This window comes from Protomyces lactucae-debilis (assembly GCF_002105105.1).
Source record: "Protomyces lactucae-debilis strain 12-1054 chromosome Unknown BCR37scaffold_2, whole genome shotgun sequence".
NCBI classification, from domain to species: Eukaryota; Fungi; Ascomycota; class Taphrinomycetes; order Taphrinales; family Protomycetaceae; genus Protomyces; species Protomyces lactucae-debilis.
Genome location: NW_024467994.1, coordinates 675,608 through 692,018, shown reverse-complemented (window position 1 = coordinate 692,018; position 16,411 = coordinate 675,608). Strand labels below are relative to the sequence as shown.

At 51.1% G+C, this 16,411-nt stretch overlaps 7 protein-coding genes across 7 annotated transcripts; 4 read left to right on the top strand and 3 right to left on the bottom strand.

Moving 5' to 3' along the window:
* Positions 1-123: 123 nt before the first annotated feature.
* On the top strand, positions 124-1,740 carry BCR37DRAFT_343286 (tRNA synthetases class I-domain-containing protein; the record flags this gene model as incomplete). The annotated part of the gene is made up of 2 exons (XM_040867489.1): positions 124-1,204; positions 1,256-1,740. 2 exons carry the CDS (start codon positions 124-126, stop codon positions 1,738-1,740), a joined length of 1,566 nt encoding a protein of 521 aa, XP_040727974.1.
* BCR37DRAFT_376513 (uncharacterized protein) lies at positions 1,367-2,946 on the bottom strand. The gene has a single exon (XM_040868609.1). It carries the CDS (start codon positions 2,819-2,821, stop codon positions 1,793-1,795), a length of 1,029 nt encoding a protein of 342 aa, XP_040727973.1. The 5' UTR covers positions 2,822-2,946; the 3' UTR covers positions 1,367-1,792.
* Positions 2,947-3,214: 268 nt separating this feature from the next.
* Positions 3,215-4,900, bottom strand: BCR37DRAFT_376510 (uncharacterized protein). The gene has a single exon (XM_040868608.1). The coding sequence runs from the start codon at positions 4,517-4,519 to the stop codon at positions 3,284-3,286; it is 1,236 nt and encodes a 411-aa protein (XP_040727972.1). The 5' UTR covers positions 4,520-4,900; the 3' UTR covers positions 3,215-3,283.
* Positions 4,901-6,464: 1,564 nt separating this feature from the next.
* BCR37DRAFT_376507 (uncharacterized protein) lies at positions 6,465-8,405 on the bottom strand. Its single transcript, XM_040868607.1, has one exon. It carries the CDS (start codon positions 8,163-8,165, stop codon positions 6,618-6,620), a length of 1,548 nt encoding a protein of 515 aa, XP_040727971.1. The 5' UTR covers positions 8,166-8,405; the 3' UTR covers positions 6,465-6,617.
* Positions 8,406-9,657: 1,252 nt separating this feature from the next.
* On the top strand, positions 9,658-11,417 carry BCR37DRAFT_390820 (thiamine diphosphate-binding protein; the record flags this gene model as incomplete). Its single annotated transcript, XM_040870920.1, has 2 exons — positions 9,658-9,693; positions 9,756-11,417. 2 exons carry the CDS (start codon positions 9,658-9,660, stop codon positions 11,415-11,417), a joined length of 1,698 nt encoding a protein of 565 aa, XP_040727970.1.
* A 132-nt stretch (positions 11,418-11,549) lies between these two features.
* BCR37DRAFT_340310 (uncharacterized protein) lies at positions 11,550-13,256 on the top strand (the record flags this gene model as incomplete). Its single annotated transcript, XM_040867356.1, has 1 exon — positions 11,550-13,256. A coding segment is annotated over one exon (1,707 nt), but the record flags the coding sequence as incomplete, so codon positions are not given.
* Positions 13,257-13,693: 437 nt separating this feature from the next.
* Positions 13,694-15,428, top strand: BCR37DRAFT_343564 (putative glutamate decarboxylase; the record flags this gene model as incomplete). The annotated part of the gene is made up of 3 exons (XM_040867513.1): positions 13,694-13,819; positions 13,861-14,052; positions 14,097-15,428. 3 exons carry the CDS (start codon positions 13,694-13,696, stop codon positions 15,426-15,428), a joined length of 1,650 nt encoding a protein of 549 aa, XP_040727968.1.
* Positions 15,429-16,411: the final 983 nt, after the last annotated feature.

Below are 16,411 nucleotides of genomic sequence, written 5' to 3'. Positions count from 1 at the left end.
GTATTTGGTCTCGTCTTGAGTGAAGTCGCAGAAAAGTGAGTCAGGGTTAGGGCAGCGACGACGAGCGACAAGAGATCAAGGGCAAGAGACGGAGCGAGTGCCAGAGACATACATTGGCAGTAGATGACGCCGGAGGAGAAGTACGAGCTCATCACACGGAACCTGCAGGAGGTACTGGGCGAGCAGGACATCAGAAAGATCCTCCAGGAGCGAGATCTCGTCATGTACTGGGGAACAGCACCCACGGGCAAGCCCCATATCGGCTACTTTGTGGCCCTAACGAAGATTGCCGACTTCTTGAAGGCTGGGTGCAAGGTCAAGGTGCTCTTTGCAGATCTGCATGCGTACCTCGACAATCAAAAAGCACCTTGGGAGTTGCTCAAGTACAGGACGCAGTACTATTCTAGCACCATCAAGGCTACCTTGACTTCTCTGGGCATCAACATTGCCCAGTTAGAATTTGTTCAAGGCACAGACTACCAGCTTTCGCAGAAATACACATTGGATGTGTACAGGCTATCAGCACTCGTCTCCCAGCATGATTTCAAAAAAGCTGGTGCAGAGGTTGTCAAGCAAACAGATCATCCTCCCTTGTCTGGATTATTGTATCCTGGTCTACAAGCTCTAGATGAAGAGTACCTCGGCGTCGATGCGCAATTCGGCGGTGTTGACCAGCGCAAGATTTTCACTTTTGCTCAAGAAAACTTGCCTGCCCTGGGTTATGCCAAACGCGCACATCTCATGAATCCCATGATGCCCGGACTCATGGGTTCTAAAATGTCTTCATCAGATCCAGACAGCAAGATTGATTTGTTGGATGATGCAAAATCAGTGGAAAAGAAGATCAAAAAGGCCTTTTGCGAGGAAGGCAATATCACTGAAAATGGTCTACTTGCCTTTGTCAAGTCTGTGGTGTTTCCCTTTCAGTCACTCAATGGTCAGCCTAGCATGACATTCCCACGGAAAGCAGAGTTTGGCGGCGATGTCACATTTACAGAGTATGCAAAACTAGAAAGTGCCTTTGCCGACAAGTCATTGCACCCGGGTGATCTCAAAAAGGGTGTGGCTGCGGCCATCAACAGTCTGCTGGAACCAATCAGACAAACTTGGCATGCGAATCCAGAGTTGGCAGAGCTCACAGATCGTGCCTACCCGACTGCCAGCGCAGCAGCTCCTAAACCAACAAAGGAAGCGAAAAAGAAGGGTGGCGACGGTAGTGGCAAGGCATCGGCAAAGCAGGTCGAAAGGCCAAAAGACATTTCACGGATTGAGTTGCGTGTTGGTGAAATTACAGAAGTCAAGAAGCATCCAGAAGCGGATACACTCTACGTCGAGACAATTTCATTTGGCGATGTCATGCCATCTCGTACGGTTGTGTCTGGTCTTGCCAATCATTTCACATTGGAGGAGATGCAAGGAAGACGATTGATTGCCATTTGCAACCTGAAACCATCCAAGTTGCGAGGTGTTACCAGTGAAGCCATGGTGTTGTGTGCCGCTGACAAGGAAGCGGATGTTGTTGAGTTCGTGGAGCCACCTGCAGATGCCGCCCTTGGTACGCTGGTGAAGGTTGAAGGCTTCGAAGGCACACATGATGAGAAGAATACAAAAGTCTGGTCAGAGGTCGTTGCTGAGCTCAAGACAAACGACGACAAGGTGGCGACGTACAAGGGCGTGCCGTTGATGGTGGACGGCAAGGCATTGACTGCCAAGACGCTATGCAATGTGCCACTTTCATAGAAAAGGCAATTCAGGATTTGCTAGACTCTAAAAGGGTTCCTATCTGCGCTGTTTAAAACTTGAGGAGCTTCAAGTCAAAGACGAGGTCGGAATTCGCTGGGATACCAGGCAAGCCCTTCTTACCATATGCCATGGCTGCAGGGACTGTGATACGACGCTCACCACCAGCCTTCATGCCAATGATACCGACTTCCATGCCCTTGATGACTTCACCCTTACCCACGGTAAATGTGAATGGCTTGCCCTTGCTGTTGGCATCGAATTGCTTGCCATTTGACTTGAGTTTGCCGACATATCGGATAGCGACCTTGGCGCCACTTTTGACGCTAGGTCCCTCGCCGGTCTTGCGGTCTTCAATGGCAAGACCACCAGCAACCAGCTTTGCAGCGGGTTTTGTGTCATTGCTGAAGGAGACTGACTTTTTGGCGGAATCCTCAGAGTCCTCAGAGACGGCGGCGGGTGCAGCAACAGCTTCACCATTGGCAGCCTTGAGCTTCTTGCGGTCCTTCTTGGAGAGTTTCTTGGGTTCCTCTGCAGCGGCATCATCCATCACAGCATCGAGATCCTCGTCGCCGGCCGACACACGCCGCTTCTTGGACTTCTTGGAAGTGTTTTCTGCTTCTTCAAGAGCAGAGATGCGTGCGTCAATCTCATCAAGCACATCTTCCTCCTCTTCAGAATCTTCCTCTGCTTCAAGAGTAACCAAGTCAGACTCGGAGATGTCCTCGTCATCTTCGTCATCCTCAGAGTCAAGGTCATCCTCGTCGTCCTCAGAGTCAGAGTCGAAGCCTTCTGGGACTTCATCCACAGGTGTCATGTAGTTACCCGTGATGTGAATATCGCAATCACCCGTCGAGGCAAAGTAAATCATCTCACCCTCGGAAAAGGTCACATCGAGTGTCTGCTGGTAGATGACGCCAGGCTTGAGTGTGCAGAGTGTGTACTCTTCCGTGTACATGGACATCTCCTCCTCATCAATAGACTCTTCTTCATCCGAGTCTTCATCAAAGATGGGACGACGAATGACTTTGAGTTGACAAGCTTTTGTGGAATCGTCATCGGCAATGTCAATGGCTGCCATTGTCAATCGAACGGCCTGGGGGAGCTCATCCTCGTCAATGATGGGCACAGGTTCGCCACCAGCGGGGACACACAAGCCAAAGAGGGCAGTTGGTGTCTTGAGGGCGGCAACACGTTGCTTTCGTTAGTCTTCATTACATTAAAGAAAGGACTAATTTACCTGTGCACCGAGGATGGAGGCGAATTCCGGGTTGAGGAAATCGTCTTCCTCGTCATAGGAGGAGATGGAGCCCATGTCGGACTCTTCTCCCTCGAGGTCTGCAATCATGGCGAGCTGTTTCTCGGTCGACATAGTTCGTGTAGTGTTGAGTCTTCTTCTCTGCTCGTCGTCGCGCTTTAAATTTTCTGAGCGACGGAGCGTGAGAGAAATGGACTGCTCTGAATCTACTGGGTACTTAGCAATAGTAGTAGTATTTGGTAGTGTGAATAGAGATGAGAAGAGATCATAGCTACGTAACATGCACTACACAACCCAATGACCACCAGCGTGGGAAGGCCCACCACTCTGGATGCTCGAGCGATAACTCGTTACCTCCCAGAAGTGACTGCCTTGCTCAAACGGTCGCCGATGACTCGCTCGTGAACAGCTGCCCGTCTGTAGGGAGACCGTCTTGAAGGAAGATGAACAGCTGGACTGTACACTCCCACGAACACTTCCATCCCGTGCTGCCATCAATGCGTGTCGAGACAAGGAAGGGCGTGGCGTGCGATGCAGCATATTGCTGTGTTCGACCGTACTCGCATGCATAGAAGCACGATTGACTTGCTGAGACTCGGCGTTATCCCCCGTCAAGCTACTGCTGCTCCCTGCAGACTCAGGGACGGCAGTGGACGGTGCAGTTGAAGCAGTGGTAGCGTGCTCTTCAAAGTAGCTTCGCAGGTAACGCAGCAAGACCTGTAATGTACCAGGTCCACCTTCTTCTTGTGAGCTTTGCTCTTCAGGGATTCCCCAAAGCGGAACACGCGTACTGAGTGGTTGTTCACCGGGAAAGGACGAGGGTCCACTCCGTTGCTGCTGTAATCTGCTCTGCAACATGGCCGTGTCACGCTGCGTTAAAGATGTCCACGTACCCATCAGTTGTTGCTCCATGACACGCGCATGCGCTTGCTGGGCAACACTCAACTGCTGCCTACCACGCCAACTCGTCGCTTTGACGAGTAAGCTATAGCAATCTGCATCGAGATGCAACAAGTCGCGCAAAACACGCGCAGACAAGCGACGTAAGCGTCTACGGTCCTCACCTTCATCGGAGCGTCTTCGTTTCTTATCAGTGTGCTGCGTAGTGGAAGGTTGCTGACCAAGCCATTCTGTGACGCGTTGTTGACACCGTACTCGCGCGAGATCTTCAGTTGCTTGGTCGACGCTATCCAGTACTTCCTCGAGCGCCGAACCAAGACTTGTACGGGTACTGGTGGTTTGACCATCACATTCACTCGACAGTAACGATGACTCCACGGCATTGGCAGATTGTCCTGCAAACAAGCCAGAGGGACCCACGCGCGGTAAGATGGGTTGGCGACCAGCAGGCTTTGGATGTGTTGCTTCTGACTCCTGATTCGAAAACAAGGTGATGGGATCGCTTGAAGGACGACTAGGTTGGATGCGCGCCAAGATTGGGTGAATGGTGGCCGTGGCGCTTGCATCTTCCTGTTCGCGCTGATGATGCCGGTCTGGTGCGTGCGCTTGTTGCTTGTACATGATTGTAGAGTTGAGGGACTACTAGCAGGACTTTAGAGCCTCTTATATGCAACGTCGTTCCGTGAATTCCGTTTAGCCGCGAATCGATGGGACAAATAGAGGGCGAAAAATGGCGCGACGGCGATGAAAACTGCGCGAGTGTTCGGGCCGTAGAAGCAGACACTCTCGTCTCTGTTGTGTGTTTGCAGGCGCAGTGCTTGCGACGATGGGATGCGCGAGGGAAGGGAGGGCTGGTCGTGTGTGGTGTTGATATCTGTGCTGTGTTCCTGGAGGCGATTGCGCCAGATCGCGCATTGGAGAGATCGCCCGCTGAGGTAAAGCAAAAGGCCCGAACAGCAGAGTCTGCGCAGGGATTGACAGAGGCAGCAGGTAGCAGCATTCAGTCAATGGAGAATCAGTACCCTCAGCCTTAGGCCCGCCATCACTTCCTCTACATAAGCTTGGGAATAGTTGCTGATGTAAGCCAGCCCAATCAGCCGATAAGCAGCCAACACGTGCTCCGATCAAGATCTACCCCTGACGTCGACGAGGAGAGAACACGTCTTGGACTCGGTCTTTCTTTCCAGCTTCTGCTTTATTCTGTCGCACAATCGCTCTTCCTCATGAGCGGCATCTTCCTCCTTAGGCCGAAGTCCTTCTCGTCGTGACAATGCATCAGGCCTCTTTCGAACTGTGCTTGGACGATAGAAAATATTCAAGTTGTAATCTCGCCTGATGGCGGTCGTGTCGCTGGGAGATGCATAAATACTATGAACTTTTACGGTATGTCCATGCAGTGATACAGTGGGGGGAGCCTGCCAGGTACTGACGCCAAGATCGCGGGGTCTGTGGCCCTGGCTTGGGATGAGCTCGATGGGCTGCCAGCACTTTCAGTCAAGTGGACAATCGCAGCCTGGGCTGCCCTCAGATCGCCGCGGAGGGTCTGATGAGCGAGACGCAAAACAGCAATCTCATTCATCAAGTCGCTGATTCGCTGATTGACCTGCGACAGATCGTTGACGACAGCGTTGGTGGTCTGCTCGTCCTGTTGCATGTCGGGAAACATCCTTGAACGTAGGGTTGTGGACTCTGGCAGATTCACCAAAGTATAAAGATGAAAGGGGAGGTGCCTGTCAGATCGCTAGCCTTCAGCAATCAGTACGAGAGGACTAGACGAGCCTACCCCGGAGACACGAATCAATGAACAGTCGATAGAATAGCATTCTAGCTCACAAGTGGGTGAATACTGATCACATCAGCAGGCTGCCTTATAACAAGAGAGCAAGCGAGCAAGAGCGTAAAGCAGGCTGGATGGAACCGAGGAGGTACCAACCCTGGATGAGACACGGCGGCGCGTGTATCAGCGACGATACTTGTATGAGATGTATGTCGACAGCGTTAGAGATTGGTTCAGATGGTTGGGCTGTGCCGTGCTTCAGTCCGTGATAGCACCGAGTCCGACTATGCCTCTAGATGTTTGTAAGGTTTTACAGCGTCAACAACTGATCGCGCGGAATCTTGGTTTGTTTTTGTTGTTCGAGCAGCTGTGATAAAGGTGGCAACTCTGGTGCTACTTGCATATGACTCCTTAAAAGGAAGTGAAGACCGACTTTTGACAAGAAAGCCGGCGACATGGTCAAGACTGGCAGTGATTGGATGCAATAGGGCTGCTCCGGGACGGTCACCTCTGTCACCGCGTAGCGAAACTAGAGGAGAACCTTGTGTCAGGGATGCCTTCGAGGAGAGTGGCCACGATTTGTGGTTTCATCGCAATATCGGCATTTGAATTGTCGCCACTTACATCTACACGCAAGTGCATCGGCAATGCTAGTATCCTGATCGAAAAGCTAACGCCCCTTCGCCCGAGCGCGTTCTGTTTTCTGTCGAAAGATCCGACGACTCGTTGCCTGTATGGCATCGCCGCCTCAGACACCTCGTACTCAGCTTTGTATGACTACTATGCATTTCTACGTCAGACTCCGCCAATTGCACAGATCAGGAAATCACAGATGAGCGACCGGCACGCGATATAGTATTCAACCAATACACTACTGTTTCTGATCTGAACCAAATTATAGCAAAGGATACACACCCAACCTGAGAAAGTTAGCCGTCCAATCTATGGCTTCTTGGTAGACTCCTCAGCCTCGATCTGAGCAGCATAGGCATGCATGTCACTTTCTTCACTCGTACGAGGACCAGTGTAGTAGTTCTTGGCGCCCAACAACCAGTAAATAGCGGCAAACAAGGCAATACCAACCAACAAGACGACAGCGTAATTCATATTCTCCGGCGTAACTGGCATACTGACTGGGAACAAGAAGATGGTCGTGACACCAAAGACCCAAGCCACACCGTATGCGTTGACATACGGAGACCATTTACCGAGGTTCCAAGGACCAGGCCTATAGCCTTGACCCTGAGCATTGAGCTTCTTGGTGTACAGCAGCTTGGAGACAATCGGGATGCAGTAAGACATGTCGAGTGCGATGGCTGTGACGTTGAAGATGGCAGCGATGGCAGTGTAGGATCCCAAACCAATGAGGTTGATGCAACAGCAAAAGGCGACATTGAGCCAGACGGCAATGATGGGTGTACCGGTAACGGAGGAAATCTTGTACCAAAACCTGGAACCTGGGAGCATCTCATCACGAGACAAAGCCCAGATGGTACGTGCATTGGCCTGTAAGGCGGTGATACCCGTAAAGTTGAGGATGATGAAGGCAAACACTGTAAACGTAATACCACCAGACTTGCCCATGACATTGTAGAAGATCTGAGCAACGGGCTGAGCGATCGGTGATGCAAGAATCTCCGTGACATCGCCCATGGTGAATGCAAGGACAATGTTGAAAAGGAAACCCAAACCATACGTAAGACCGAGCGCAGACGCAATAGCCTGAGGTGCACGAATAGCAGCATTCTCAATCTCCTCGGCAATGTGAGCAGTAGCGTCGTAGTCGGTCATGCACCAGGCGACGGAGAGGAAGCCGAAAAGGAATGACCATCCCTTGTTGTTCCAGCCAGATGCTGGCACAATGTCGACAAAGACTGCGCGAGCTGATGTTTTATTCTTTTGCAACACCAAAAGCGCCACTGAGCAAGAAAACAAGACGGCGAGATGGAAGATGGCATAGAACTTGGTGATGCGATCGAGCCAGCGGGTGGAGAGGGTATTGACTGCACCGTGGAATGCGACAATACCAACCATCACCGCAACAGTGTGGTCAGGTGTGGGCGTATAGCTAAAGTCACTGCCCATGGACACCGCAGCGAGCAAAAGTTGTGCACATCCATAGTCAGTCGATGCAACACCGGCCACCTGACCGAGCAAGTTGAGCCAACCGCACATCCAAGAGGCGATGGGCACTTGGTTCTTGGGTACAAGGTACTTCATGGTAAAGTAGAGACCACCGGAAGTAGGGTAAGCAGAAACGAGCTCGGCGACAGAGAGGGCAATGCACATGCAGCCAGCGCCGGCAACAAGCCAACACCAAACTGCAGAGGGTGCACCGCCGGCATACAGGCCATAGGAATACGTGGTCGTGATGGTAGCAAACAAGCCGGAGATGGAGAAGGCAAAGGAAAAAGTCGAAAGGGCGGAAAATTCTCGCTTGAAGACTGGCTTGTAGCCGAGTGCTGCAAGCTTACGGTTTTCCTCCGACATGGCCGCCCATTCTGGGGAGTTTGTGTTGAGGAACTTGTCTGATGTGTCGTGGACTTGGGCCACTACGGCCTGATTTTTTGTAGCTGACATGTTTTGGGGCGCGAGTGTAAGGTTGAGGGTGTATCGAGAGTGAATGAGGGAGGATCAAGTGATGGAAGTGTCGGCGGCCAAGGCTGCGTGACGAGCGGGACGAGGGGGTTTTGCTGGGTGGATGACTTGGTAGAGATGAGAGTAGCTGACTTGCGGTTGCTACTTGTGCGACTTGGCTGCTGTGCGAGGAAAACTTCAAGTCAAGTCTGGGCCGCTCTCAGATCTGTCCAATCTCGCCTCTCGTAAGCTCGAATAGCACGTGCAGCAGCCATCAAGCAAGTGCCGAGCAGACAAGACACTGATGAGCTGTTCACATGTACGGGTAGATGTATCAAGCTCAAGAAGATCCCTGTGCTTCTCGTGCATTATCTTCATCTTTCGAAGGATCTTTGTGACTGCGTATGGTCAGTCTTGCTTCGGCACTTGCCATTCAGATGGGCAGGCGAAGTCAATCCCCAGAGAGTCTTGATCTTCTGTGTCATTTGTCCATGCATACACCTAGCACGTACTGGGGTTCATTGAGAATTAATGAACTAAATGCCCAGCAGTTTCAATCAATCAATGGCAGGATTCTAAAGCGGCTGTAAAATTTGAGATGAAGGAGCCCAGCTTAGCATTGCGCGAGCTCGCGAGAGGTAGCAGGGGTCGCATAATTATAGCGATGCCAGCGATGCCTCCTCTTGAGGGGCCGAGCCTACTATAAGCTTGCGCTTGGCGATGAGATCTATCTACCAGACGCCACTCTTCCCCGAGAGGTTGATTCATGACAGACAAGATTTTGACAAGGGGTACAATACTCAGTAGCAAGCAGCAAGGTAGAGGACTCGCCTCTCGTGAAGGATACCCACGAACGTCGCGAGTCTCCAACACGTCAGGCCTTGTATTTAGTCGCCCTAGCATCTCAGACGGTGGTGTGATGCCAACAGCGCTTTTAGATATTCAGCGATTGCGCCCAGGGCCGCATCACAGCAGTATCAGCGTGCTCCTGATTATAATGACTCAGCTGCGGCAATTGAGCTGAGCCTACGCTCGCAAACATTATGAAACATGGGAACCCCCTGCGTGCTTTTGATGGCAAGTGCCGCAATGAGCCGGCTCAAACCATCGTCTCAGTTAGCTGAGGTCAGGGAATAGGTGATGCCAGGCTATGAGGTCCTCAGCTCGTGGATGTCCTAGCTAGTCGCCGTCTACACCGACTTCCGTCGTACCAGGTCTCTCAGGTTCAAGATCAGGCATTGGGAACTTCAGGAGTATGGATTCGCGATAGCCAAGTAGAACTACGAGAGTGTCGATTGTGGTGCTACGGCTTTTCCGAATCGCATCAAAGCCCAAACCTGTGAGCAATCTATAAATCAGGCCTCCCACCCCCAGGCCTGTTTGAGGGCCGCAGTCCAGGAGCAATATGTCCATTACCTTGTCCAAGTATCTGCTTGCCCGTGTCAAGGAACTCGGCATCAGGGCAAGGCCTCCCCGATGCATGGCACTCAAACTAATCATTAGCAAGTCTTTGGTGTCCCTGGCGATTTCAATCTCCACTTCCTTGATAATATTGAAGAGGACGACCAGCTCGAGTGGATCGGCGCCACCAACGAGCTGAATGGTGCGTATGCTGCAGATGGCTATGCGCGTGTCGTGGGTGCAGGCTTCTTTGTGAGTACCTGCGGCGTAGGTGAGCTGTCGGCCCTCAATGCCTTTTGTGGCAGTTATGCAGAGCAGATTCCAGTCATTCACCTGGTTGGTACGCCGTCCACGCAGCTCACCAATAAGGGCCTTATCCTGCACCACACGCTGGGGCCGCAGCACAATCCAGATACCTTCCCCAGAATCTGGGAGACGTGCACGGTTGCGCAGGTCAATATGACTGAGCGAACAACGCCCAAAGAGATTGATGCAGCCATTGAAGCTTGCATTCGCAGAAATCAACCCATCTACATTTCCCTGCCACAGGATCTCGTCAATCTCAAATTTGATGCAAAGGCTCTCGAAACGCCGCTCAATCTTGAGCAGCCTGAAAACTGGCCCGAGGTAGAGCCTATTGTTGTGGACCACATCGTTGGCCTACTCAAGGAAAGTAAAGCACCTGTTCTCATCATGGATGCTGGTGCGAACCGTGACCACATTGAGGAAGAGTGCGACCAGCTCATCCGTGCCTTGCCGAACGTGCCTTACTTCCAGTCTGCTATGGGCAAGTCGAGCGTCAGCGAGCACTACCCAAATTACGCCGGTGTCTACTGTGGCTCGCTTTCCTTGGAGTCGATTGAAAAGACATTCCAAGCTGCTGATCTCGTCATCTTTTTGGGTCACATCAACGTCGACCTCAATACAGGCTTCTTCTCCTGTGATACGAGCAAGATGAAGGTGGTTGAGCTGCACTCGACATACACACTTGTGCGTGGTGGACGATTCGAGCGTGTTGGCATGAAGCGCATGCTGCCTCAGCTCATCAAGAAGTTGCAAAACGAAACCATCACAAGTACTGTGCCAATCCCAAAAGACTTGGCCTTGCCTCGTCCAAAGGAGCCTTCTGCAAAAGGTCTTGTCTCTTACCCATTCTTTTGGTCGCGCGTTGAAGAATACATCCAGTCTGGTGATGTCTTGTTTGCTGAACCGGGTACGTGTGGCTTTGGCTTGCTCGATCTCAAGCTGCCGGAAAAGTGCAAGATTGTCGCTCAGTACATGTGGGCCTCCATTGGCTTTGGTACTGCCAGTCTCGTGGGTGGTGCAGCTGCACGTACACGCCGTTGCATTGGCTTCCTTGGTGATGGTAGTTACCAAATGTCGTTTGGAGAGCTCAGCACCGTTGTGCGGTATAACTTGCCATGCACCATCTTCCTCATGAACAATGAAGGCTACACCGTGGAAAAGTATCTGCACGGCGTCAAGAAGCACTACAACCAGATCAACACGAAATGGCGCTACTTGGAGACAATGCGCTACTTTGGTGGCGATAGCGAGTTGACGTGGCTAGTGGATACAGAGGAGAAGCTCGTGCAGCTCTTCAAAGACCCCAAGTTCCTGCAGCGTGAAGGCTGCAAGTTTGTGGAGGTGCGTTTGCCTGAACTCGATGGCGGCCGTCTCTTGACGCAAGTTGTGGTAAAGCAAGGACGTATGGGAGATGATGGAGCGCCAATTGACTACAACGAGGTTGGAAAGCCCTACTAGCCTCTTGCTGAGCTGGCTCGCTGATGAGGAATGGTGACTTTATTTAGCTTTTCAAAAATATACCCACGGGCGCGTCCTTTCCTTCAAAAGCGTCAGGGGCAGCAAACTTCTTTCTCAAGACCAATGCATCACATTCTATTGACAAGTATCCTTTTGCTGCGCGCAGATGCCAGCGATATTATCAAGGCAGATGGCTACACAACCTGCGCCAAGTCATCCATCATCACTGTATCCGATTTTAGCCTCTCTATCGACCGGCGCAATCAATCGCTCACATTTGCCGTCGCTGGCAGCGCAACAACAAAGACACCCATCTTGGCGGAGCTCAAAATTGAAGCATATGGAGTGACGGCCACACGGTACTCATTTAATCCATGCGAGTACAAGATCCAGCAGCTGTGTCCGATGCAGGCGGGACCTTTTAAAGAGAAAGGGACGGTGCATATACCCGATGAAGTCATGTCCAAGATCCCATCAGCAGCTTGGCTTGTCCCCGATTTACAGGGTCTTGCACAGTTGAGTTTGCATGCACAAGACGGACAGGAGGTTGCGTGCTTGCAAGCAAAGATCAGTAATACAGAAACAACGAGAAACTCTGGTGCTCGTGTTGCAACAGCCGGTATTGCTCTGACGGCGCTCGCCCTCTCTGGTGTGGCGTCTTTGACAGGAGCAGGTGGTGCAGCTGCAAGTGGAGCGGCTGGGTCTGCTGCCGGTGCACCTAGTTTCATGGCCGTCCTCAATTTCTTCATGGATGTCTCTTGGAGTGGGGCACTCAGTGTGGATACGCCAGGTGTTTATGTGGCCTTTACCCAGAACTTTGCCTGGTCCAATGGCTTTGTTGTTGTCGCAGGCATGCAGCGAGCGATTGATCGATTTCGTGGCGAAACGGGCGGTAATATTAACAAGTCGTCGTATGATATCCTCATGCGGCAAAACCTAATCCGCGGCTCCGAGCTACACAAGAGAGAGGAGGCTTCCAAGGTCGTTAATGGTATCCAAGCTTATGTTGAGGAAATCAGGGTGCCATCGGAGAACACATTCATGACCATGTTCATCATCTTTATGAGTGTCTTGGGCGCATTACTAGCAGGTTGTTTCTTGGCTAAAGGTGTGCTTGAGTTGTGGTCAAAAGGTCGCAAGTTGCCAAAAGTTCTGGAGACGTTTCGCCTCAACTTCTGGACCGAGACTGCCGGCTTACTTGTCAGATCAATCCTCATCATTTACGGCACTTGGACGCTACTTTGCCTCTATCAATTCAAGAATGGAGACAGTTGGGCGGCCACCATCTTGGCAGGCGCAAGTCTCACCATCTTTACAGCTATTCTCCTCTTCTTTACCATTCAAGTCACACGAATTGCCCAACATGCAAAGAAGCTTGGTCTCGGCGCGAGTAGACTCTACGAAGACAAACCAAGTCTTCAAAAGTATGGATTTCTGTATGACCAGTTTCGGAAAGAATTCTGGTGGTTCTTTGTGCCGTGTATCCTCTATTCGGTCGCCAAAGCAATGTTCATTGCCCTTGGAGATGGACATGGGCTGGTACAAGTCATCGGACAGCTTGCATGCGAAGTTCTCATGATTGTCTTTCTCTTTGCAACGCGTGCCTATGACGGAAAGAAGGCAAATGTGGTCAACGTCTCCATCAGCGTTGTGCGCATCTTGACACTCGTCGGTACGCTCATCTTTGTTGACGTACTGGGCATTGCAGATACGACGAAGTCAGTTGCTTCTGTTGTTATGATTGCCCTTCAATCGATATTGACGGCTGTTCTCGCCGTTCTCCTCATCTACAATGCGATTCTACCATGGATCAAGCAGAAGAAGCTGAAGAAGAACCGTGCAAGTCAACACTTGGAAGAGGGTCTGCCGCTGCAAGAAGGCTTCACAAGTCGAGCACAGCTTGTGTCTGCTCCTATTGATACGTCTGTCAAGCGCGATGGTGTCAGCTACCAGGCTCTTTCTGCCGAACAGCCGACAAGCTATACGAGAGGTGTGCCTGACGACGACCGCCTAGAGAAGCATTTGAGCTTGTCTACCAATGGCAGTGAGTCTGAGTATCCACGCACATCTCTGGATCATTCGCCGCGTGCCACTAGACATGCTTGAGCCGTATAGAACGGTATAACCCCTTTGCCATAGTTTTTCAATCTGCCGCCATCTGATCGCCTAGATATGCCGAGCTTTCTGACGTCAGGCCCCGCCAAAGGAAGTCCCAGCAACGACTTCCTCTTCACTTCCTCTTCATTACCCTTCCTACACCTTTGTGAGCAGGCAAAATGGTTCTTCACAAGCACGTTGACGCAGACGAGGTGCTCAAAGTCGCTCGTGGTAACCGGGCTCAGCAGGTCCTGGCCGAATCCAATAATGTCCTTTCTACACCCTACTCGGGTCGTTACGAGGCGGTACGGCCATTGCTAAACCTAATGCACTGCTAACAGCTCAGTTTGAAGACTTGCCAAAGTGGAAGATTCCCCAAGGAAGCTCTCCTGCGGCTGCCTGCTACCAATTGATTCACGATGAGCTTGACTTTGATGGCCGAACCAATCTTAATTTGGCATCATTTGTGCACACGTACATGGAACCCGAAGCCGACAAGCTCATGGTAGAGAACATTGCCAAGAACCTCTCAGACATGGTAAGACTTAAGGCCTCAAGCACTCTAGTTCTGACTAACGACAGGATGAATATCCCGCAATGCTTGACATGCAGGCTCGATGCGTGTCTATGATTTCTGGCCTTTGGCATGGACCGCCTGGCAAGGCTTTTGGTACAGCCACCATTGGCTCATCTGAAGCCATTATGCTGGCTGGACTTGCTGCCAAAAAGCGTTGGCAAAAACGTCAAGAAGCTGCCGGTAAATCGACAGCCAAGCCTTCTTGCATTATGGGATCCAATGCTCAAGTCGCCATTGAAAAGTTTGCTCGTTACTTTGAGGTTGAGAACCGTTTGATTCCTGTTTGTAAAGAGTCGTGCTATGTGTTGGACATCAACAAAATCAAAGAACAGCTCGATGAAACCACGATTGCAGTCTTTGTCATTCTTGGTTCCACCTACACTGGCACCTACGAGAATGTGCAAGCTGTATCTGACTTGTTGGATGAGTACGAGAAGGAGACAGGCATTTCCATTCCTATTCACGTTGACGCAGCTTCGGGCGGGTTTGTGGCGCCATTCGTCACACCTGAACATGTCTGGGACTTTCAGATTCCTCGCGTCAAGAGTATCAATACCTCTGGTCACAAGTATGGTCTGGTATACGCTGGTCTCGGCTGGCTCATCTTCCGTGACGAAGACCAGCTACCCAAAGAACTTGTCTTTGAATTGCACTATCTCGGCTCAACACAAGAATCCTACACCCTCAACTTTTCCAGGGGCGGTGCCACAGTCATTGCTCAGTACTACAACTTTTTGCGCTTAGGCTTTGAGGGCTACAAGCAAATTGGACTCGCTGACTTGGAAAACGCTCGAGTTCTCTCTGTTGCACTTGAGGCAACTGGCTACTTTGAATGTGTCTCGGACGTGCACCGCAAGAAGGGCGAATTTTTGTATAATACAAAAGCGCTGTCTGATGGATCTGAGAAGGTCGCTGGCGATGTCGACCCTGGAGATTTCAATCCTGCACTGCCAGTCGTGGCATTCAGGTTGACGGACGAGTTCAGCAAGAAGTACCCACATGTCAAACAGGCTGCCATCTCGACTTTTATGCGTGTCAAGCAGTGGATCACGCCAAACTACTCCTTGCCACCAACAGCAGATAAAGTTGAGGTACTGCGTGTCGTTGTGCGCGAATCGTTCCACACCGCACTCTTGGACCGCTTTGTCAAAGATGTGATTGAGACGGTCGAGACTTTGATCGAGTCTGACACGGTTGACTTGAATGCCTTTGCTGGCAGTATCGATGCTGCACAGGGCTCAGCCAAGCAACCAGGTCATAAGGGCAAGAAAGCTGGCACTGAGGAGTACAAGCAACACCACAAGCATCACAAGAACTTTTACCGTCGTGCTTGCTAGATACATTTACAAATTAGTAAACGCAAGGGGTTTGTGAAGGACAATATTGTAACTCGGTGTATCACTACAGAGTACAAGCACCACAAGTATAAGAAGAACTTCTACCGTCGTGCCTGCTAGATACATTTACGAATTAGTGCCCACAGGCAATGTAGTATACACTGATTTACAATGTTGTCCTTTACAAGTCCCTTGCGTGCAAGGAGATCCGGTGGCGTGTCATTGAAAATGTCGAGCCACTCGCCCCGGAGGTCTCATCTGAGCTTATTGTACCTTTGCCGCATGCGGTCAAAGCGTACAGCTCCCTCCAGTTTACTTTATGGCATATAACGACCACCTACTGCATCATTGCCGGCCCTTGCGGCATTGATTATCAAATCGGTCGGGGTTCTGCCTGGTCCCCGATTGGAGCCCTCGTTCTTCTTGTGCCGGCCCCGATACGCTGTTTCTCGACCGCGTAGTCTAGCATGCCCACTTTGGGAGTGTCCCCTTCTCGCTCTCACTATGAGTGGATCTCACCATACTAGTCGAAACGGCTTGCTTCGAAGCTTTTTTCGGGGTTTTTTCGAAAAAGCATTGCGCTGGCCAGCCTGTCTGGTCTTGTGGTAGGCTTGCTACGGCAATCCTTACTACAAATACGCTGGGGAACAGCATCACTATTGAGACTAGCACTGGGAGTGACGAGATATGCTGTGTCTTTTATGACCAGCCAATTTGCCTTACGGCACTAAAGCGTTGTTCTGCGTGGAGAGCTGGAGGCACCTTGTGCGGAAGGTTCTCTGTTTTGCTTCCTTCTTATAATGGAGGACAGTAGTTGAGCTGAATACGACGTAGCTTTTTTTTTAGCTAAATCCCACCACAAGGTCTCGAAGTCTTCCTTCTTGGCATTACGCTCGTCCGTGGCTTTTATGGTCGAGAATGCTCACATGGCTGCAATTAATATTATTTTGGAGATGACAAGTCCTTTGGTTGTCGAGATTCGC